This window comes from Accipiter gentilis, chromosome 32 (assembly GCF_929443795.1).
Source record: "Accipiter gentilis chromosome 32, bAccGen1.1, whole genome shotgun sequence".
In the NCBI taxonomy this organism is placed as follows: Eukaryota; Metazoa; Chordata; class Aves; order Accipitriformes; family Accipitridae; genus Astur; species Astur gentilis.
In genome coordinates, this window is record NC_064911.1 from 14,307,756 (window position 1) to 14,331,202 (window position 23,447).

General features: G+C 40.6%; 1 protein-coding gene across 3 annotated transcripts in view; it reads left to right on the plus strand.

The window, feature by feature from the left end:
* Positions 1–7,360: 7,360 nt before the first annotated feature.
* The window catches only part of DMD (dystrophin), a 1,191,992-nt gene continuing 1,175,905 nt past the window's right edge, over positions 7,361–23,447 (plus strand). For 2 of the 3 annotated variants that reach the window (XM_049835325.1, XM_049835324.1), the window contains exon 1: positions 7,361–7,457. In XM_049835325.1, coding sequence (XP_049691282.1) covers positions 7,361–7,457 — 97 coding nt within the window. The remainder of the gene's footprint in view (positions 7,458–23,447) is intronic. The other variant, XM_049835302.1, reaches the window with a different exon arrangement.

Sequence of the window (23,447 nt, forward strand, 5' to 3'; positions counted from 1 at the left end):
GGTCATTTAAAGGAGATAATACCTACCAAATGGGTTGTCCTGGTCCAGAGCATGCAGGAGAGCTGTTCTGCAGGACCTGTGAAACAGTACTGAAGCAAAGATACGGGAAAATTTGGTTTAGTCCATTAACTGAAGGGATGCCAATTCTCCTTGAGATAGAAAATGAGCCCACCTAACTTGTTTCTCACCAGAACTTCCTGCAGTGGAAGGATGTCAGGCTGACAAAGTCTTTTGCTACTCTCAGAGGATTGTTCTTCCCCATTTTTCATGTGAAAAGTTTGAAGAAGAATCCACATCTCTAAGTCATTTAAAAAAAAAAAAAGAAATGTTTTGGAGATTTGCCCATTGTTTTTGCCTTGCCCTCTTCCAGTTACGGGATGGACAATCAAGGTCTTTCTGTGCTGAAGTTGAGAAGGTTATTGAGCACTAACAGTTGTGGATGATGAAGTCAATTTTTGTTTCAGATTTAGATTTTTATCTCAAACTCCATATTAAGGAAAAAAACCAACCAAACCAAACCCCAAAACATAACAACAACTGTTTTTTGGGGTATATATTCATTTCCAGAGAAAGCAAGTTGGGTCTGTCCAGTTTGTCCTTCTACTTAGTACATATATTGTAATAAAATAGTAGACATCCAAGCTTAAATCTCCAACATTAAAGCAGATTTTTCAATGATAGGAATACAAAATGTGGAGTATGTTATTTTTGCTGACAAAGCGGGGAGGGAAGGGTGGAAGATTCTTTTCTTTGTGGCCCCTACTGTTAACCTGCGTTGTGGCAAGAGCCCTAGATGCGGGGAGAACTCATCTTTCTAAGGCAGTAAGTCTGTTGTGAAGTACAAGGCAACTACCGTGGATTTTATTTTGTTTGAATTAATTTAGAAAATACATTATAACATCTTCTAATGATGTCATGTAGCTTTATTTCCTGTTACGGAAACAGTAAATGTAAAATCTTATGAGATTTTAATATTCTGAAACCCTCCTTGCTGTATTTATCCCAGGAAGGGGAGGAGGTGTAAACCTCCAAAAATGTGGTTTCCACATGTTCTTATGCTGTGTGCTCAGAACTGCTGATGGGCATAGAAACTACAGACAACAGGAACCCCAGACTGGCTGGCCAGGCTTGTTCACTGAGTATTAAGGAATTTACTTTCTGCCCCCTATGTTTTTTAATTTTTTGGGAACCCTCTAATGTACTGAAAGGGACTGGATACGTGCTGTCTGTGTGGGGTGTTTGGTTTGTTTTTTAAGGAATTTCCTAGGGTTTTCTGAAGCAGTTACTGGTTTTTAATGGACTCCTGTGAAAAAAGTTGCCTGGGATTTTAATTTAAGCATTCAACTGAAAAACAAATCCTTATGAAGCGTTGCCAGTTAAGGACTCTCAGTTGCCATCTTTGGAGATTTTGGACTAGTGTTAGCAGTTACAATCTCATCCGTAATCTTAATCAGAAGTCCGTTTTTAATATTAATACCCCAACCCAAACCACACAGATCATTAATTTAGGAAAATTATAGCAAAGAAACAATGAGAAGATAAGTTTGGGATACTACAGGAATTTGGAATATGGTAGAAATTGCTTTAATGAGTTTTGTAACATATAGGTGTCATATGCACGTTACCAAGCAGTTAATGATCCATCGGGAAACCAATGCAATGAATTGGAAATACTGCTAAACCAGAAAATAACGGCAGTAGCAGTAGAAATGACCAATAGGAAATTTTTGAAAGCGTGTGATCTCCAAAACATTTATCGACCAGCTGCCATCTAACCGGTTGCCTAATGTAGCTTATGTGTCAATCGTCTGCATTTGGTGAAAATGGAGAGAAACGTCAAGTACTTTGCTGGAGAGCTGCACCAGGTGAGAGTGCCGAGGAGCTCAAAACCACAGCGAGCTGAGTGCTGGCACACAGGGGCTGCACAGAAAGGCAGGCTGTGAGATGAGATGTGTTAGGTCAGGTTTTTGGGGTTTGTTTTTGTTGTTTTTTTGTTTTTTTTTTTTAATTCGTGGTACATCTGTTATGCATCATCTTATACATGGATTGCAGCTGTAGAAAGAATGAACAAATTAAGACGCTTGCGTCAGTAATTATTTCAAGCCTAGTGTTGCTGAACAATGTCTTTTCCCAAAGAAGTAAAGGTACAAATGGAAGGTTAAAGCTGTGTAGCTCAAGTCAGTCTAATCTAAAATGAGTTGTAAGAGAACAAAATACATGTTTTATGTAATTAGCATTTTAAAACTTCATGTCCTTGTTCAGTTTTGTGCTAACAGCACATACAAGACTTGCTTAAGGAGGAAGATTAACAGCGTTTCCTGAAGAGTTCAAGGTCACTAATTCTCTGATTGTTAAATAGTGAAACTTTGTATGTTTCTGCTTTCTGATGTGTGTTAAATATTTGGAGAATGAGTTAACTTGATGGTTTTTTTTCCTTGCTAGAACCTGGTATTTTAAATTCACTGTCACTGAAATACATATGCTATGTGAGAACAAAATGTAGACTGTGTGTTGGCTTATCTGTAGAGGTTGCCATTAAAAATCCTCAACAGTTGCCACATTTGAGAGACCATATTATCCACATTTGTAGCAGTGTTCAGATGACTATATCACACAGCAATATTAAAAAAATGGTGTAGGGTATCCACTTTTTAGCGTGCTGTGGTCTGCCATTAGAGACGCCCTCAGAGAACTGTTTCTGTAACATCTTTTTAAAATATTTTTTATCCAAGTCCTGTAATATGAAATCCTGGGATTGCTGAGGACATCACTGCTTATTATTGTTGTAAGCACATCTGTGATAAAACTTTGCAAAACTTTCTTGCCATAAATGGGATCGATCCCACTTTGAAAGGTTGATCGTGAGTCCTCCTAACACGTCCTCAGGAGAATGTGTTCTGAGGTTTCAGTTTATGACAAATGCCTGAACTTAGTTAAAAAAATGAAGATGACTTCTGCACAAAAATAATTGGATGAACTATGGTGCAGGTGAGCGAACAGTTTTAAACCCCTGAAAGTTTCCGTTTCTGGGATGGCTGTCAGGTCCAGACTGATGGGTGGACTGAAGGATGACTTCAGACATCCACATCTGAAAAGTCTCTCTGGCCAACGGTGCGGTCCTGTCCGGGTAACTGCGCCTTTGAACCGTTCCGTTGGAGTCCCAGGGCTTGTAAGCATCTGTGCGGAGATGATGGCTGCGCTGGGCTTTTAGTTTTGAGAGACATGACTTTGTATGCATGTTCATTTTCAGTTTTTTATCCACGCCTCTGTAGCAGTTTTTTAAATCTTGAGCAGTCAGAAGTCATCCTCTCTAACCTATTGGGATATTGTCATTAAAATGAAAGTACTGATGGCTCTAACTCTATGGGAAAGTGGTTCTTTATGGACAGCTTATTTTTATAATTATACATCAGAAATCCTCTAACTGAGAAGTAGTCCATATAGAATGATTAACAGTAAGAAATAATGAATAATTTCTGTCTATGTTGTCCAAACGAACTTTCCAGTGCTCCCACTGGAGATGTTTATTAATCTAAACACGCACAGTATATCATTAAGGTATTTTCTTGCATGATTGATTGATTGAATTAGTTGTTTACTGGGGAAGGGATGAACTACCTAACAATAATGGGAGGCAGAGAAAAAGGGAAGAGAAATGGACTTTCTTCAGGAGACATATTAGTGAAACAAATGAATAATTTTTGCTAGGTAAAATCAGTATTCATTTTTGCATACCAGAGGGAGTGCATCATTTAGGGCTGAAGGTCAAGTACAATCTGCTTGCTTCATTTTTTTTCAGTGATCCATTATCTACTCTTGCTTAGTTGGAGTCCCTAGTACTTCCAAAGAGCAAAACAAAAAGGAAAAGAGAAATGGCAGCAAGAAGAGATTCTACATGGTATCTTAGTTATCATCGTAATGTGCACACACCACCATAATCAAACTCAAGCACACTGAATATGCCAATTAGTCGCTCTAGTAGCAGTGAAGCAATTAAAACAAATAGACATGTCTTTGCCATAAGCTGTAGATGGAATCGGAAGAGTGATGAGCTTCCTTCCTTTCTCATGCCATTTTCACCCAGATAGACTGGAGTTTCTTTGCCTGTTGAGTTCAGTACTGTATGAAGCAGAATACCACTTGATGAGTGTTTATCCACTTGTTTATTTCTGCTTTTTCCAGACTGGGGACAGTTCTGTATAAGACGAAAAAATATGTATTTGTATTATGGTAGAGTCTGGGAGTGCTACCCGTGGAGCTTTCTCTCTGAAGCAATTCATTCCATATGGGTGGGTTACTATAATTATATGTATGCAGATGCTGAATCCAGTTACAATAAGCACAACCCAAGGCGTCTGTTTTCTCAGAAAAATACAGAAAACCCAGAGACCAAAGCCAGCTATTAATCTGGCCTATTAGTATGTGGACAGAATGACTGATACTGGTTTCTCCTCCCAGATTCTCCATTTGTCTCTGGGCTGGTTTTCTATACAGCTAGTGTACACAGAAGATGCCAAAACTGGTGTATTACAGTCTGTGTGTCCCCTCCGCCAAATAATTAAAAAAAAAATTAATTTTTTGCCCGGGGCAAAAATGGCTATTTCCTATATACCTGATCTGAATGGGAATAGTCTGTGGGGCTAAACTACATCACGCCCGCTGTGTGCTCTGCTTGGAGGGCAGTAATACTGAATAATAAACCCTAGTGGATCCTCCTTGTAATGCCGTGCTTATCTCTCTGGAAACATTTTCCATAATTCCCTCTTTCTTTTACCCCCCTTTTGGCTGTTTCCCCCTTTTTGTCCTTCCTTCTGAGGTATCCGGGTGGGATAGGATTTTGCTAAGGTGTATTTATGCTGTACCAGATGCCCCCATTCTCTAACCAGTACTATTTGGCTTATCAACATGTGAAATGTTCTTCTGGATGTTTCCATCTATAATCTTGCACAGCTCAAAATTCAGTGAACTGGAAATCAAGCCTATGGTGAGGTTTTGGGTACTTCAGGTCTTCCCTGCAACTGCAGGCTATATGAGCTATGAACTCAAACTCGTCTTTTGTGAAATACCATGTAAAGTCCTTGTTTCTGTGTCTATGGTTTAAAAATCATAATGCAGCTAGAATTGTGAAATATTAAACATATCCTTTTATGTACTTTGAATTTACGGTGGCTTCAAAGTCAGTCCTCATTTATTGTCTGGTTTGTTTCACTTCAGAAATTACTCGAACTGTGAACAAAAAGGAGCTGACAATATTTTCAGATAGGCACTTTATAGTTGTGCACTTTGCAACTATACGATAGGACTGTCTCTGTTGCCTTGAATGCAAAATTAGCTTGTTGATATGTGCTGCTACAGACAGAGGAACAGATGTAGTAATTCTACTTTATTTACATGAAATCTCTAAAAAGGCATTTTCTGGCAGCATGCTAGGAATAAATACAGTATCAAATATAAACCGCGCCATGCTATGTTAGCTCATTCAGGTGTCAGCTGTGCCGTTTCGATGTGGGCGAGAGCAGGGAGTCGGATCCCTCCCAGCAGAGCTGGGAGCGATCCCGCGCTCGGCACCCCCGGTGCCAGCCCGCTCCCACCGCTGCCCGTCCGTCTCGGGGGGCTTTGGCCGTGGGAGCGTGCCTGTCCCTCTGCCCCAAGTCCGGGGACCCCAGACCCTGCCTCTAACCCCTGGGCTGGGGTGGGCAAAGAGGGACATGCCCTGCGGTCGCACCCGCTGATAACACCTAGAGGAAGCCCGTCAGATGTCCCGGGGGGGTATTTCTATTTTTTCAGAGTAGGAGATTCTTTTTTCCTCCCCCTCCTTCACTTTCCGTGAGTTAGAGCTCCCCTAAGCTCGTGTTTTCCAGCTGCTTTTCACAGCCAAGACGTCAGGAACTTACCTGAGACTGGGAAATCGTGGGGGAGGAAGGGACCGTTGGGTGGAGGGAGGTTGCAAACCATGGAGAAGTTCAACACGTCTTACCTGAGTGAAGAAGTGAGGCTTAAGTAAAAACCTATGAGCCTTTTGAGCCGGGAATATGAGAACTATTGAGCGATGCTGAGCTGGTTGCTGCCGCACGGGAAAACTCTTCCCGGGGGACCGTGCCCTTTCCCCTTCTCTCCTCCTCTGCCGTTGTGCAAAGGTGGAGGAAGGAGCTATTATATTACTCCAGCGATAGTCCTTGCTCTCCCTCGCTACTTCACTTAACTAAGGTTTTAGCCAGGCAGTGGCACATGTTAAATTGTTCCTTTTTTCTCTCCCAGGTATTCAAACTTTCCAGTGTGGGGTTGGGGATATTTGTTCAGCTTATGAGCGAGCAGATGCATTAGAGATGAAATGCCTCGACTCTGAACTGCAGGCAGAAGTGGTGGGAGGAGACGCAGCTAATTTCACTTGGAGGATGATTGATGTGTATATGTCAATTTCTATTAATATTCTTTTGAAATCACTGATGCAAGCGTGTTTTTCCCCCACCGCAACAGAAAATATAAATAGAAAGACAACAAAACAACCCTATCCCTTTAATTCACAATACTCAGGAGCAGTTAAGCAAACTCTGTCGTTCGAGAGTGTCCTCCACAGGCTGGCAAAACCCAGCTTATCGTGGTGTTCTTACCACTTTAAGAATATCAAGATGCTCTAACAGAGCTATCCACTTACTGCTAAAATGTATAACGCACAAAATCAAAAGTCACCTACTGGTAGACCTAGATAAATTGCTTAAAAATGTACCGTTCCCTCATTAGACAGCTATTCATTGCGTGAAAAGAACTAACTGTATTTGTTGAGGTGTAGCTATAAAAGCCATGTTTAAAATGAAACAGAGTTGAGAGCCTGAATGCACAGCACTGTTATTCAGAAGTAGCTTTCGAGCAGAGAGTTTCAACGGGAAGGTGCTCTTTGGTTCGACACAAATCAGCAAACGTTTAGCTGAAGTGTGAATAATTCAAGCGTGCGTGAAGAGCCGTGCTTTCAGAAGAGACGAAACGCAAGAATAAAAAAAAAAAAAAAAAAATCTTCAAACATTTGCATCAGCCTTAGAGGACAATGCGAGCAGCAGGATTTGAAACAGATTTGCAGATGCACTCTCTTTAGGCAGGGAGAATGCTCATTAAATGCAAGATGCTTCCGTGGCTCCTGTGTTTGCACGGAGGTAGAGGTTTGCAAGACTGACGTATCAGATAAAGTCAGAGTGGTTACCACACCGATGGTGTAGCAGCTGCATAATAAATGATGGAGAGAATCATGTTAGGCATGCCCACCTAACCTAACTTGAATCATGCGAAAGGGGAGCTGCTGGAATTCAAATAGACTTTCTGGTTCCCAGCAGTCGGCAGTAATAGAATGCTTTCAGGAAGATGACAGATGCAGGGGAAAGATGCTGTTTTGCACTATCTTGATTTGTTACGGCAGCCAACTTATTGGCATGATGGAGTGACAAGAAAAGCAGCTGGCATGGAAGGTAGGATTATCAAAGCTATTGCATCATTATGAATGTAATTAGAAACTGACCATGACAAAGCATATGCTAGAACGAGCTGCCGCCGATGGCAGAGGATTTGTTGCTGAGGTCTTGAAACTCTGAAAACAACGTTCCTCGTGCAAAATGGATTTTGCAGTTTCATTTATGCTTGTGTTACCCTTTCTTTCCTGCTCGCCTCCCAGCTCGGGGAATCGCTTGCTTGAAAGAGTGTTGTGTTAGGATGAGACTGAAGAATAAAGTCTTTTCTAAGTCTGGGAAGCCTCAGGTAGATAGAAACAAACAAATGTGAAACAAGACTGGGAAAGGCTCTCTCTGATTCACTAGCAAGCTCTGACTGATATATTGGCATATTCAGGAATCCCGAGGAAATGAAGATGCATGTACTGAATGTTTTGGTATAATGAAAAGATATTATTGCACGTCTCTGCTTAATAGTTAGTTTTTCTGACAGCCTTTATTCCCCATCAGTTTTTAGCTCTTGACATTTATTCGGTTGTTCGGTATTATATAAAGAAAATACATCAATATCTCCTGCAGGGTTTCTCAACAACTCCAGCATCTGTTTCAGCTATTGAACTGTATTCACGTTTTGCCAACTTGATGCCTACCCAGCTGGTCTATCATTTCTCGCTTGATTACTGCTCTTAATTTCTCTGTATCAGCTTGTTTCAGATAGGATTTTGAAAGCTGTTAATGAGAAATGACAGTAACTGCTAAATTATTGAGAACTGAAGTATTCTCTTATTTTTGAAACATCAGAGAGCATTTTCGTGTGCGTTTTATTAAATTCATATTCTGTGTTGCAGAGAGGTTTTCATATAATCATTGCATTTAGCTGTGAATACTTCAAACTAGATGAGTCACAAACAGAACTTTCAAGTGACTATTTTGAGAAAGTTTGAGAAAATGTAAAGGTGCTTGCTTTGCTGTATGTATCATAATATATGCTCCTTCCTCCTGTCCTCACCCCCCCCCATTCCCCCCCGCAACATATACTCCCTCCCTGTCACGGTGAGCAGTCATTAAGTGTACACTGTACATATTGAAATATATTTTATCACCACTAGGGTGAAACCGCTAAGCAGCTCCGAACAGGTGATTTGAACAGGTTTAAAACAGACATCAGCTCTATCGGAGTGGGTCGCCCTCGATCTTGAGAAGTAAAAGTAGTGTTTTCCAAATGTAAGGCAGGACCGCTCTCTCCTTCCTCTTCGGAGGTCCAACAACCATTCAGACACTGCTGGATAGCTCACAGGATATGATTACGTTAAATTATTTGGATTCTTTTGCCTTACAAAATGCTTTCTTTCAATGTAAACTCCCCTCTTCATTAGGTTTATCGTTTTTTCCAAGGTGATGATTAAGAAATCTCTTGGCATACTGGATAGTCACTTTTCTGACTTTATTTTAAATGACTTTGCTCTATGTAGTCTTGTCAAAAGGGGATCAGGCTATTAAACACTAAATGTTGCTGACTAAAACTGTAACAGTTTTAGGAAGATAGATGTTTCTAGATACATGGCAGTGAACCAGCCTTTAGAAAGTTTGAAGGTAAAGATCAGTAAAACTGATATATTGTTAGCTAGTTTGAGCATTTCCCTGCTTTGATCACCTCTGAGAGGCATTTTAAATTATTTTGTAACTGCTGGGAGGAGAGATGTACTTATTAATGGAGAGGATCTCTATGGGGTTTGTATAGCCAAAAATAGTTCTGGAGTTTTGGTGACAATTAAAAAAAAAAAAAAAAAAAAAAAGTTATTCTATTTCAGAGAAGTTCTATTAAATTTAACAATAATTTGTCCTTGTTGATGACGATGAAACCATACAGAGAATAACCCACATAAACAGCTTAAGTGCCATTCACCTTTTCAGGGCAGCAGTAAAACTGTTTTATACTGCATGTATTATATTTATACTCCTGAAGCTGCTAGTGGCTCCTTGTCTCAAGAGTGCTGCCTGGCTATCATCATACAGTAGTTACTTAAAATGGTCTTTTCCTTGTGACGCCGGTAATCGTAACTGCATGCTGTCTGTGGCCATCACCCAGCTGACAAGTGATTTTATAGTTTGCTTCTGTTTCATCCATAGTATTTGGTTTTAGCTGTTTTGCTGATGAATTAAGAGGACACTAGGTGGAGCTAGCTGTTGATTATAAATAGAGCTACAGTAATACAGGCCTATCTAATGAGCAAGCCCCTGTATATAATGATTATTATTGAAAATACCAATTTAAAACGTTAAGCATTGAGTCGGACCTTAGCCATGAAATTCTAGATCTGGTGGGGTTAGGGAAACAATTTCTCTATTTTCCTTTCCTTTTATTATTTTACAAGCTAGTAATCAAAGATGAAAAAGAATAATAAGGAAAAAAAACATCTACATTCAACAAAGAGGGCTGGGAAGCAAAAGAACGGAAACAGAAAAAGAAAAGAGGAGAGAAGCAGCAATAAGAGCCAGCAGATGTTTCCACTGTAGATACATGCAGATATCCAATTGTGTATCTGTCTGTCTGTCTTTAGCCTGATGCACATAGATTTTGTCTCACTCTTACATATAAATCCTCTTTCCATTCTGTCTTCCTGAATTAATTTATAGAGCTGACGTCTTTCACTTTATATTTAGATATGGGACCGATGTTTTCAAATCTCTTCTTGGAAGGATGAGCTAAAAGGTGTGCAAGGGCACGGGAAGTTGTCACTCACATGGTGGCCGGCCATAATTACAAAAAATGTAAAGGATTATTTATTGACTGAGGTGGAAGCTGGTTGTTTGTGCTCCTTCACATGATTCTGGTTATTAATCCCAGTCAAGGATAAGAAATCTGTAGTCCTAGACAGTGTGACAACACAAGAAAAGTACACTCACTTTCACACGGATTTACAGATATGTACCACGGATATGGTATGTACATTAATTCAACAAAGAGAGAGAAATCGGGATATATGCAGATGCTCGAGGTACATGAACTGAAGAGGTGAAAAAAGGAAATAAATAAAAAGTGTGAGATGAGTACAGGGAAGGGGACAGGCAAAAATAGAGATTAAGTATATGAGCTGGAGCAGTCTGGCAGAGCAACGATAATTCCCATCAACATCTGTTGAGTGAAGCACTTGCAAGTTCAGTCAATGTCTCATTCTTAACTGCAGTAAAAGGGAATTGGGACAGGGAGATGCTCAAGTCAGTGAGGAAAACTTGCCCAGGAGGGAAATGACAGCTGCCTGGTGCTCCAGGAGTAATGAGGTTTAGAAGATTGGAGATTGACCCTCTTGAACATTGCCCATAGAAACCTGAATTTTTAGTACTGAGCTGGACATGTGAGTTAGCATGGTCCTGAAAAGGTGCTAGACAAAACCAAGTTGTGCTTGGACCTATGGCTTGTTGAAGGAGTCTTGCAAGAAAGCAGCGCTGCATCGTCAGCCTGGGGAGACCTTTTTGGTTACGAGCTGTGCAGTTGGTGCTCAACGGCACAAGCACGTGAGGAGATCAGCTATGGTGGAGACAAAGTTTATTAGTTTCACAAGATCATTCAGCATTTTATTAAGGCTAGGCCACAATTAATTTTTTATTTTTTTTTTTATTTTAATGGATAGGAACAAGGCCTGTGAAATGTGTTGGGGGTCATTACTTCTACATCTGCTCCCTGTACAGTTTTGTCTGCCCATACTCCAGGACCTCTCGCTTTGAATGAGCTCATCCTGATGTGTCCCGAATATTCCCTCTGACTAACAGAAGATGTGTGTAGTGTGGCAGCTCTTGGCTTTCTGATGCTGGTCAGCTGCTGCTCCCCTTAGCTTCTGGTTCCTGCTGAACAAGGTGGAAATTCTAGTTTAGAAATATCCACACGGCGTGGGGAAGTGTCTGACCATCTCAGGCAAGGGTCACGAGAAGCTGAGCCAGGAGAAGGAGATTTACTCCTCCTCTCTATCACTAAAATCTGTCCATTTTAAAATCCATTGGAATGAGAAGGAGGGCAGCAGGAGGAAAAAGGGCACGTAAGGTGAGGAATTGGAGGGGCTTCAGGTGTTCCACGAAACAGTCATTTGATGAATGGATGGTAATCATCTTGCAAAAAAAAAAAACAACGTGAGGAAAGGCACACGTGGGAGTCAAGCTTGTCCAAGGGATATTACTGAGCAGCTGGTTATGCACTGCCAAAAAGCTTTCCACAAAGAAATATTACATCTAATCACGATGTATTAATAAATTAAGTCCATTAGCAAAAAAGGAAATATTTTTGTCCTTCGAGAGCCAGAGTTCAAACTCGGTAGTTTATTTATTTATTTATCTTTACTGTGTAACAGAATTGCTAACGATTTTGGGGGGTCGTATTTGGTAACAAATGCTAAAGGATATCCTTTCTCCCTACCCCAGATTAGGGTTATTTTTTCTACAGAGGATTAAACCACCTATCCCTGAAATCATATAGTTTAAATCTCCATAGGAAATGCTGAGATTTCCAGAAGCTGCTGGTTGTTGCTGAGCACAGTGTTAACTTTCTGCATGATGCTGGAAGGAGTGAAGGGCAGGGGAAAGACCCATCTATCTGAACAGTTACAGGACTTTGGTCAGCAAAGGCATCCAGAGAAAAGTGTGAGAATTTTCTGAAGGCTGGTATTTTCTTGCTTCCTCTTCTCATTCTGGTGAAATCAGACCAGAAGATGACTGTACTTGAATTGGAAATAACAAGAAAGCCTTCAGCTTGCTGCTCCACTGCGTGTCACAGCGGGTAGATATAGTCCATCTCCTTCTTAAACTACAAGGTACAAGCGGTCTTGCATCTTCTGTGCCACCAGCTCCAAAATGTCCAAGTGATTTGTTGCCAAACTGAGGTTGTGAATGCAGTTGTTGTGAAGTCCTTGCAGAAATGTCCTGGGTGTGATAGACCCAGTGATGCAGTCAAGAAAGAGGGGGAGCTGTAATGGAGAGGTGAAAGAAGGGAACCTCTAGCTGCACTGCAGTTTCTTTAGGTTTTGTTATCTTTAGAATAGAACTTAGTCTTAAAAAAAAAGGAAAATCAGAAGAGAAAATCAAGATTAGGCACAAAGTGTTTTTCTTTAGTATCCTTGAGTTACCCAGCTTAGTGTTTTACTTTACAATGCTGTTCTTTACAAGGTGTTTCTTTCATTTACATATCCCTAAAGATATTGCACATAGCACAACCTGTACTCTGACTTGCTTGATGATACAGAAACTCAAGATGCTGAAATGGTCAGAGATACTTTTGGGTTTGACTAATGTTGACAAAAACGCTTCTTTTTTCTTCCTTCTTTTTAACTCCACTCCCTTCCCTGCCTTCCTCCCCGTGACTTGTCACGACTGGGGAAAAACGTAGATCAGAAAAAGTTAAAGCAAAATTTGAACAAAAACTAAGCTACCTGAAACTTATGCTTTCTTAATCTATACCTAGTTTCACCTTCACCTCTTTCTGTGTGCTTCTGATGCTTAGGAATAAAGAGCATGCAGAATTTCTTTTATGGGTTCAGCTTCTTTTAGCATTCACTCCTGATCACTTGTATTGATCTGTTTCCCTGAAACTTAAAAGCCACACTAAATAAAACCACCACATGCTGTTTTCTCTAGACATACTTTTTATGAGCAGCCTGTTATTTTTATATAGCCCTTATGCAGGTCACATATGTTCTTGCAACAAATAATGCAAAGATATTGGGAAAAGGTTCATCATTTTGTCCTTTTTTGTTTTTTTTTTTAGGTAAACCATTTATATATTCCGATGGTATGCTTATATTTAACACGTCTTTATTTCCTCTTATTACAAAATACCATTCATAATGGGACTCCTCTGTAATTTGATACTAATGGTCCCGATTTGTATTTAATAAATATTCCCTAGGTACAATCATCACTCTTTCAAAGGGCAAGCTGGAATATTCACCTATTGGTTTAAATGAAGGGTTTTGTCAAAGACCAGACTTTCGCTTTGCAGTCCCAGGCTGCTTTTCATTCACTGTTGGTCCAGTATGAGATAAGGGCTGCAGACACTGAAAAAATGCAACCTCTTGTCTTCAATAATGATTGCAGGCCCTGAATCGTGACTGAATCAGGTTTGATAGCAAGGCAGAAAAGTAAAGGTATTAAATAACTGAACGTACATGGAAAATGCTATAGCTATGTTTTTCCAAGCCCTAATGAATGGAATCTTTTAAGATGGATGCTTTGGTGAAATAGTTTTGGTGCCATTGAAATATTTGGTGACTGAAGATTGAAATTAACAGTATTAAGAATTTTAAGATGTTTACGGTTTAATGTCTGTGATGACTCTCAGACTAATAGTCAAATTACTGTCTTCTTATTTCTTAGCAGCCTTGTTTTAGACTACTGAAAAGCACAAGGGATTTTCATCTTATGAATGAATTTGGTACGTAGCAAAACATTTCAAAAACAGTGAAATGAATTGCCAGCCCAGTTGATCCTGTGGTTAAATCTTTGTATGCATGTGTCTCTTCAGATATTTCTGCAGAAGCCAAGAACAAAAAGCATGTCACAGATGTTGGTAAATCCAAGTAATTAATTCTATTTATTCCCAGGTTCTGTTATTTTTCAAAACTTCAGAAATAATGAGGATTAGGTAAGCGATCAGTTATGATGCAGCCTGAACCAAGATCGCACAAACTCTAGAACAGTTAGCATTATGAGGAGGATCTCAGGCTACTGATTTAAGAATATAACTAGGAGGCAGAAATTCTAAATGCTTGACATACCTTGGCACCGTACGCAAATCAAAACGGGCACCATCATCCGCCCTCAGAATGCGAAAGGTCAAATATGGTTTGCTTCCTTCAGAGAAGCTACGCTTTAGTTTTTATTAAGTTCTTTTAGCAACGTAAAAATGCTCTAAGTCGTAATACCTCATTGTCTGTCATAATACCTAATCCCACACTTTTCTTACAGGCACTGTTTGTTAAACTATATGGGACTAAGTGTGACTTTTAATCATCAACATTAACCGAAGTGTTAGTGCAAATAATAAAGGTCCTGTAACCATAGGGAAATGGTATGTTGCTGAAGAGTATCAATTAGGATTATTCCTCTGGCAACAAGCAAATGAATTTTGCAGGGGTCCTTAGTGAAACTGGTATTTAGTATGGAATTCTGCATGACCTGGCTGACCCATTGAATAAACAGCAGCCAAAGCAGCTCTGTTGGGCTATATGTATGATTTAGTTCCTTAAATCTGCCTAAGCCTAGGGAGCAGAACACTTATTATTAATTTATTATCATTTAATGCAAATATTTTATTATTTATTGTGTGACAACGGTGCATGTGGCACGTGACAAAGTGTAGAGAAAAGTGACTTTGTTGCTCTAGAAAATGACATATAATTAATGTGAAGGGTCTGCTTTGTATCCCCAAAAGCAGACACAGAACGATGGCTGCAAACCTTGGCCAGCTGTGAAGCTGCAACATACCCTAAGCAGAAATGGGATTGCATTTGTGGCCTCCTTGTTACTGACACACAACTTGAGGATTTTACGCTGAATAATAATTGTATCTCACGGAGACGAACCGCCCATTGATGATTCTGAGATGCCATGGAAACACAGAGGTGCTCATAGTAGTTGTTGCAGTTTCTGTGTCAGCCAGAGACAGGTATATCACTGGGAATCCTTCCTAGCCTGTAATTCAATAGAAACACTGAAACTGGAGGAGAGGGAGAAAAAACATCTGCATTGAAAGAGAGAAAATAGAACTAGTCCGTTAGATGTGGGGGAGGCAGAGGTGTTAATTTAAAGGACCAACTTACTCTGCTGTTGCTTCATGCAACTTGTTGGTATCTGCCAGGTCAGGACGTAATGGTTTTTACCTGAGGGAACAACCATCTCCGGACAGTTGTATGCATTATTATAATTCAGGAGAGAAAACCCCAGGTATTTTGTTTGTGTTGCAGCATAGTCTTCTGGTTTAACACCTTGCCCCAGGATTTGTAGAAATAGAAGAAAACACAAGAAAAATATTGAGGAGAGGTGTATCAGTGTTGAAATCGTCAGTTTTGTTTTGTTTTGTTCTCTGGGATTTTATTTGGCCCCAGCTCTCTCGAGTGAGTTTAACGGAAAAAGAAACTAATATTGGTGCTGCTGGACAGATCTGAGTTGACAAGACTGGAAAAGCAATTCTGTGTGCCCCCAGCACAGGTACGGGACCGGGAAGCGTTAGCCTCACCCACGCCACCGCTCCTCCGGAGAGGCAGAACGAGAAGAATAGAGAGAGGTTTTGGGGGCGGTGATGCCTATTTCCTAAGTGACTGTATTGGGTGTAGGTGGCAAGGTTGGGGGACTTTGAGGGAAGGGGCTGCAGGGGTGACCTTCATGAGAAAAGGCCAGGGGCTGCCCGGTGCCTGAGACAGCCATTTCCAGTGGACCCTCAGCCCGGGCACAGCCGAGCCCCTCAGCCAAGATGGCGGCGCCTCAGGGAGAGCCTGTGTAAGAAAGAGCAAAGCGCTGCCCTGCAGTGACCGAGGGGCAAAAAGCGTGGAGCAGCAGGGAGACGACCAAGGTGAGAGAAGGAGGGAAGGAGGTGCTCCAGGTGCTGGAGCAGAGATTCCTCTGCAGCTCTTGGAGAAGACCACGCTGGAGCAGATATCCAAATGGCAGCCCATGGGGGACCCCATGCCGGAGCAGGGGGCTGTGCCCTGAGGGAAGCTGCAGCCCATGGAGAGCCCACGCTGGAGCAGGTATTTCCTAAAGGACTGCAGCCCGTGGGAGGACCCACGCTGGAGCAGGGGAAGAGAGTGAGGAGGAAGGAGCAGCAGAGAGGAGCTGGTATGGCCTGAGCACAGCTCCCGTCCCCCTGCGGCCCTCGGGGTGGGGGTGATGGGAGGGGAGCTGGGAGTGGAGAAGTGAAGTGGAGCCCGAGGAAAAAAGGGGCATGAGGGGCAGATGTCATTTCAATCTTTTTGTCTTTGTTTCTCACCATCCAAATCTACTTTAATTGGCAAGACATTAAATTAATTTTCCTCAAGTTGAGTCTGTTTTGCCCATGACAGTAACTGGGAAGTGGTCTCTCTGTCTTTATGTTGATCCAAGAGCTTTTGCATCCTATTTCCACCCCCTATCGTGTCAAGGATGGGGAGACAGAGAGCGGCTGGGTGGGTGTATGGCTGCTGGCCGAGGTCGACCCACCACTGTGAGGTTAGACAGGATTATTCCAAGTGAGCTTTCCAAATTGTCAGGAGGTAATCGCTCAAGGTCAGTCATTTTTAGGGATAACTGATATTAGGGTGGATGGGTGTGGACCACAGCTGATACTTGGTAAAAAAAGAAAGGTTGTAAAATGAAACCTCTCTCTGTTTGAAGCAGTGAGTCACTCCAGAGGTACTTGTCCTGAACTTGCCCTAAAAAGACAGATGAAAATCCATCATGAAATGGACATTATTACTAGTTTAAAGCCACTGTAGATTGCGTGCACCTGAACCAAGATCAGAGGCATGAGGAATTACATTTGAGCAGCATCAGGAGTGCCTTAACTTTGCTAATATTTTTGTGTACCAGAGAGAGATTGCACGTATCAGAATTTTTCATTGGCTGTACTCATACTGTATGACCAAAACTTGAATTTTAACCAATTCCAAGGATGTCTTATTGATTTTAACTCCTTAAAAGACAAGGAGACTTGGTGCAAAACTTGGTTACAGCCTGTGGCTGTGACAGTCTGTCCATTAAAAACGGTTAAAAGAAGAAAAACTTTATTGAAAAGATATGCCATAAAAATAATCACAGAAAATGTAGTTTTCTTTCCTTAAAAAAAGCACTACTCAAATAGGTGTTTGTGGCATTTTATAACACACTGGTTTTACAGATGTTATCTGTTGTTTCTAGTGGAGTTTGAAAAAAAAAAAAAGAAGCTATTACAGCATTTGGGTTGTTTCATCATTCTGAGATAATCAGTGATGAGGAAATACATTGTGTCTTCAGGTTGCGAAGGTTTTAAGAAATGTCTTACCGGGCTGCTAGTAGATGGGGAAGAGTGAGCTGTCATTTACAGGATGTTGAAAGCTGTCTACCATAACAAGTTGTATTCTGGAGGTTGCATTCCTTTTCCACAATTGCTAACATGATCCAAGTTTGAAACATTCCAGTTGTTCAGTAAAAGTATTTTCTGTAAAAGGAAGTTTGTAAGCATGAAGACTGAATGGAGGTGGGATGGGGTGTGTTCAGATGTTCGTTTTGTTCAGGAGCCACTTTGGATCACCCAGCTGGGGCTTTCTGTGAATGACATCTCAAGATGAACTTGTTTTAACTTTTAAAAAAGATTTATTTCAGGAAATAAGTAAAAAGGTCAGAAGATATTACATGCAGGGAACATTACCTTGGGACCATTTTATCTTATTCATTACTGGTTTCAACTCTCTGACTTGGAATTAAAAAGCTTTGTTTCCCACTGTTGGCTAGCTGAGCTTCAGACATTGACAGTCTCACAACACCAGGCTCCTTTCTGCCTGGAACGCTGCTGGAGTTCTTCTTCCAACATTGTGCTGAGAAGTGGGAAAAGCCTTGTTTTAATCACTGGGGTTGTAGGCCTTAAAAAGGAAGCGTAACTCAGCACAGTGGAAATGTAAAGGGCTTTGGAAATGTAAAGAGCCCCAAGTCCTTTGTTGGGGCCAAGACAAGTTGCGTTACTTATTTTTATTTGTTGGTCATTGGATTGTACAGCAGGCCAGTAGTGCTTTTGGCCCACTTCTCAAATTTGTAAGGTGGTTATTATTTCTGGCTGGGTTAGACATCAAAGTGAATGTCAGGGTTCAGTGGAGACACCCACAAAAATCTGGCTTTTCTTGGAGATCTCTCCTACCTTCAGTGAAATGGAGTTGGGGAAGAGGCAGCAAACTGGTTAGAAAGGAGCAGGTTCATGTCTTCATCTGTTGCTTCTGGAGGCCAGTCAAAGAGTATTTATGGAAGCCTGGCAGTACTTTCTCTCCTTGTAACCAAAGAAATTAAATTACCCCAACCCATTACCGGAATAAAATGTTAATCTTCACTGCAGATGCATTTTTAGGTAAGATCTGAGATGTTTCTTTGTACACCCTGGCATGATGCTTAGCACCTGTAAGTCGTTTGTCTTGCTGATTACGCTTGCAAGTAGACTGGAATAGTCCAGTTCCGTGTAGTAAGTAATGAGCTCCGTTGCTCAAGAACAACATAAGAGATATGCTGTGAGTTATATGAAACTTGAAAATTCAGTAAGGGAAAGCTCATATATAGATGAAGCAGGGTTCATTTCCTTAATCCCATTCTTCTATTAGGTAGTTTCCTAAATTTTGTCATGTTCATTCAGATTTTTTTTTGATTCTGTATTGCCTACCAGGTTGCACTATCAAACACTTCGATTGTTAATATTAGTACTACTGTTATTTCAAGAATAAAGTAGGGCTTTAAGTACCTACTTAATTAAGCCAGAACAGGTCTGAAGCAGTGAGAGATTTCTTTTCCTGGCAGGAGAAGTAAGGGTGGGGTAAGACACACCTAAAATTAAACAGTTTAAATTTCTTTTTGTAATCACTGCTTGAAGAACATTGGAGTCCCTTAAGAGTACAGAGGGAGAGAAAACTTACATGTAGAAAAGTTACTTGGGTCTAAAGAACACAACAAAGGGGTCCATTTTTATGTATATTTAGAAAACGGCTGTTTCTCTCTGTGCATTTCAAATGATTCTCAGCATGGTGCTCTAATGGTGCATGCATTCAGCTCGGAGCAAAAAAATGAAGATTCAAGCTCTCAAAGATTTGCTCCCTTGTAATCCTATTTACAGCCATTTAAGATCAAGTCTGAAGTTTAATATTAAAGTAAATGTTGTTAACCCTGGAAAGTAAACAGCATGAGAGTGATTGAGCTTTTTCCCCTCAGGAGAGTGGATAGGAGGAGAGAGGAAAAACCTTGAAGAAAATAATTAAGAGAATTAATTGTTTCCTTTTTACCTACTCAAGTATTTTATTCTGTGTTTCCGAACACTGAGCATTACATGTCCTTCGGGGGGAACAGTCCTTGGAATTCAGATTTTATACCATTGGGAAATGCTGCATGCGTATATGTGAGGAGGTGAACTGAGAAAGAGTATTGCCAAGAAACCATTCCCAGACAGAGAGATGCTGCACCACACTGAAACACATGCATATGATTACTAAAATCCTTAGAGATAACTATATGAAGAAGCCTTGCAGCTCATGCTTAGTGTCTGAATGTCACAAGGTATGTGATTTGGAATCAGTGCTGTCTGTTTGGGAGCATAGAGATTGAGGTTTACAGAGGAAGAGCCCCTGAGCCCATCCTAAGTTTCATCCCAGACTGTAACCCCTCAAGTGGTAGAAGCAGTAAGTTCACTTTCTACATCTTCTGTCTCGAAAGATTTATAGAAATCGGTGATGGAATACCTAGACTTGTTCCCTGTGAACTAATGTTATCGTGAGTATGATAGGGCAAGTATGTTTCTGTCCGTTATCAGTTCTCCTAAAATATGAGAACAAGAATATATCCAGGGAAATTGAAAAGCAATTCCTTGAGAAAGGAGAACCATTCTTATGCCGCGCGTTTTGCCTTTGGAACTTATTGCCATTAGATGTGAACTAAAAAAGGAGTCGCAACTGCAAAGTTTCAGAAAGTGCAGTTAGGTCCCAGTTTGATGTTTAACTGACAAAATCAGTTTATTCAGCATTTATTTGACTTTTTTTCATCTTTGCCATCATCCGTATGGTTGACTTCTATCCTCTGTGGTCAGCGTTAGAACAGCTGATGTTAATGTTTAATGTTCAAAATCAGCCAACAAACTGAAATTCACTAACACTTTCTTTTTAGGGCTTATCTAACATAGTTGCTGAAGAGTCCTGTGGCCTTCATAAAATGTCTAAATGAATAAGTTTTCTTTATTTTGGTGTAATTATTTTATGTTTTATTAATAAATGCTTAACATTTTTAAAAGTGAAGATGTATTTCTTTGTTCTTGTCTTTCACATTATTTTCTTCTCACCTCTTATTTTACTTTTTTATATTTGCTACATCTTCCTTGCACTTTGACTCCTTTTTTATTTGCTCCCTGTGCTGTATCTTATGATGCCTGTAGGTAATACTCAAGATCAAAGGTGCCAGTAGTTAATACTTGCATTAAATTTAATGTATATTGTTCTCCAGAGATGTAAAAGAAATTGTTTGGCCGTTGAAGCTCTCAGATAAAAGCTAAAGTGACATACCTCTTTCATGCATCGCATCAACCTGTTTTGCATGCCGCTGCCATCCTGCCTGAAGTTGTGCAAGATTAGATTCAAGCCATGCAAAACAAAGAAACAGGACAGGTATGTTGCTGCCACTTTGACCTGTGTGCATCACAGTGACTCTTCTGACAGATATGCTTAAACTGGAAAATAACCAGTAGATGTGGTCTCAATCACCTCTCAGCCATACTCAATAGCTGTGGTAGCATTTACTGTTCTATAGTATTGACCAGTCTCTACAGCTTGCCCACTCCATTATTAATAGAATTGTTGAAAATGAGTCATTCCTTAGCTCTTGGACTTATTTCAGATTTGTGTCTTTTCTATTACATACTGAACTACCTCCTACTCCTCATCAGCCCTCACAGCAATTGCTGACGTCCAGGCTGGAATTACCCCTGCAGGAGGACTCTCTCCAGCAAAGACAGCTCTACCTGAACGTATTATTTGGTCCTTCAGTAACATGTAGCTTTATTTTGAGCTTTCATGGATGTTTTCACATAGAGAGGCAGTTGTTTGATTTTGAATTTTCAAGTTACCAAGTGAAGTTTTTAAAAAGAGGAAGAAGGTTTCTTTGGATTTAGATTCCTTAAGACCTTGTGGGGTTTTTTTCCACATTTGGAGGATACCTTGTGTACTTCTGTGTAGATATTTTTAGTATGGCTGGGGAACCTGCGGGTCATTGTGGCATATTCTCTCAGCTTAATCTGCTGTTACTTATGCTAATGAAGCTTGTGGCTCTGGGTTTGTGCTTCATTTTGGCATATCGCCACTTCTGCAGCAGATGCCAAAGGTGACTTTATCCACTCCACCTGAGATGTTCTTTAAGCACATTTTGCTTTCCCAGTGACGTAGCCCTAGAACTCTGCAAGTCAGCCGATTATGCCTGTCTCAGTCTCCTCATAGGAGCATGGATTTACAGCCTCCAATTTATTCTCCTCACTGTCTGGTGAAGTTCTAGAAAGCTTGTCTAAACTTGCTAGAAGAGTAGAAATTTCTTTTTTATATGGAGACTTTGGAAGTTTGGGGAAACTGAAATAAGGAAACATTGGTACAAACCTACGCATGTGCGTGTGTATCCCTCTTCTAATGAGAAAATTATATTTCACATCACACTAGAGTCTCATCTCTGAAGGACCGTAGGTGGTTTGCAAACATGGGTGAATTTTGAGTTTAACAATATAAAGATGAGTAGGTACATTATTATCCTTGTTCCAGAAATGGAAATAGCACAGGGAGGTTTAGTGAGCCAGTAGTTGTAGAAGAAATCCATCTCAGTTAGGGGAACAGAATTTCTCTCTGATTGTGGATCTTGTTATTTCCTTCTAGAATACTGTGCTAAAAAAGGGAGAGGAATAAGATTTGAAAATGGCTTCTTGTTCCTACTTCATATGCCTTTGCTGACCCTGTGAATACAAACTAGCTAGAGCCTTATTAATTTGTTCAGCTTTTGCCTGTACTTGGGTTTAATTAACGTCATAAAATGTAGCTCATCTTTACTGAGTTTAGGTGAAGCCTGTTCTCTTCACCTTCATTCTTCTAAAGTGATGCAGTGGGAGATGCCATGTTCCTGCAAAGCTAAAGCCAATAAAAACCTAGGGATTTTAGGGTCTGGCTTTTGCTCCAGCTTTTGCATCCTCCGAACTAAAGCATATGCTCAACCCTCTAAGCAAAAATTTTCATTTCAGTCTTTTCTTAGAGCTCCACGCATCGTACTCTGGCTTTTGACAAGGAAGAATTCAAGTTTTTAATCTTGATCAGCCTTTGACAAGCACACAGAAGCCTGCAGTGTCCGCCGGCGTACTCATCTTCCTTCCCTGTTTGCTCTCTCTCTGCAGTTTACCTGTCAGTCCACTTCAGAGGAATTCAGGAAGGAAAAGGCTGAGATTTTTTGGTATCCCAAGAAAAGGATTCCTGGTTCACATATTTCTGAGCCTGGGATTTCGCATGCTTGTCTTTGGAAGCAGGGACAAAGGTGCTCTCTGTCTTCTTCTACTCAAAGCAGCAGGAGAGCAGATGTTAGCAGGAATGGTGCTAGTAATCCGCAGTGCATCTACCAGGAAAGATCCCTGGCTCACCATGTTTTCAAGTGCTTTAGGGCACAACTACAGTGTGCAGTGAAGAGAGCCATGCCAGCTCCAAACGAGCCATATCTGGAACTGGAAGCTGTTTAGCTGTGTTGCACAGGGGGATAGTGAAGTTTCCAGGCCTGCAGACTCCTGAAACGTGCTGCATCCTAAGGATTTGTCAGATGATCAAAGGAATCGAGGTGGTGGCGAAATCCCAAGAAAGTGCTGTGGAAAATTCATCAAAAACTCTGTGTGTGTGCATATACACACACATTCACAGACAGACAGACAAATATTGCCAGCCAACTATATTCATAGTACTCTCTATCCATTACCTTTCTGGAACATTTAAATGTGGTGACCTTGTAATGATTTTAATTTAGTTTGAGCCGAAAAATTAACTGGAAAGCTATCTTCATAGGTCTAGTAATAAATACAATCCCCAATGCAATATTCTTCTTAATTTCTGCTCTTGCCTTGAAAGCAAAAGTTGAAAGCAAAGAAAAGCGACTCCCTTTAAGCTCAGTTTCTCCCCAAACTGGCAACATTCACAAATGCATGAACAGAATTGAATGTGTTTATGGTAGTCATGATAATGATGGAACACAAGATTAACCTAGCCAGGGAAGATAAATATCTTGGTATTCGCTGCAGTGATAAACTGACTTTGGAATGCAGCCTGA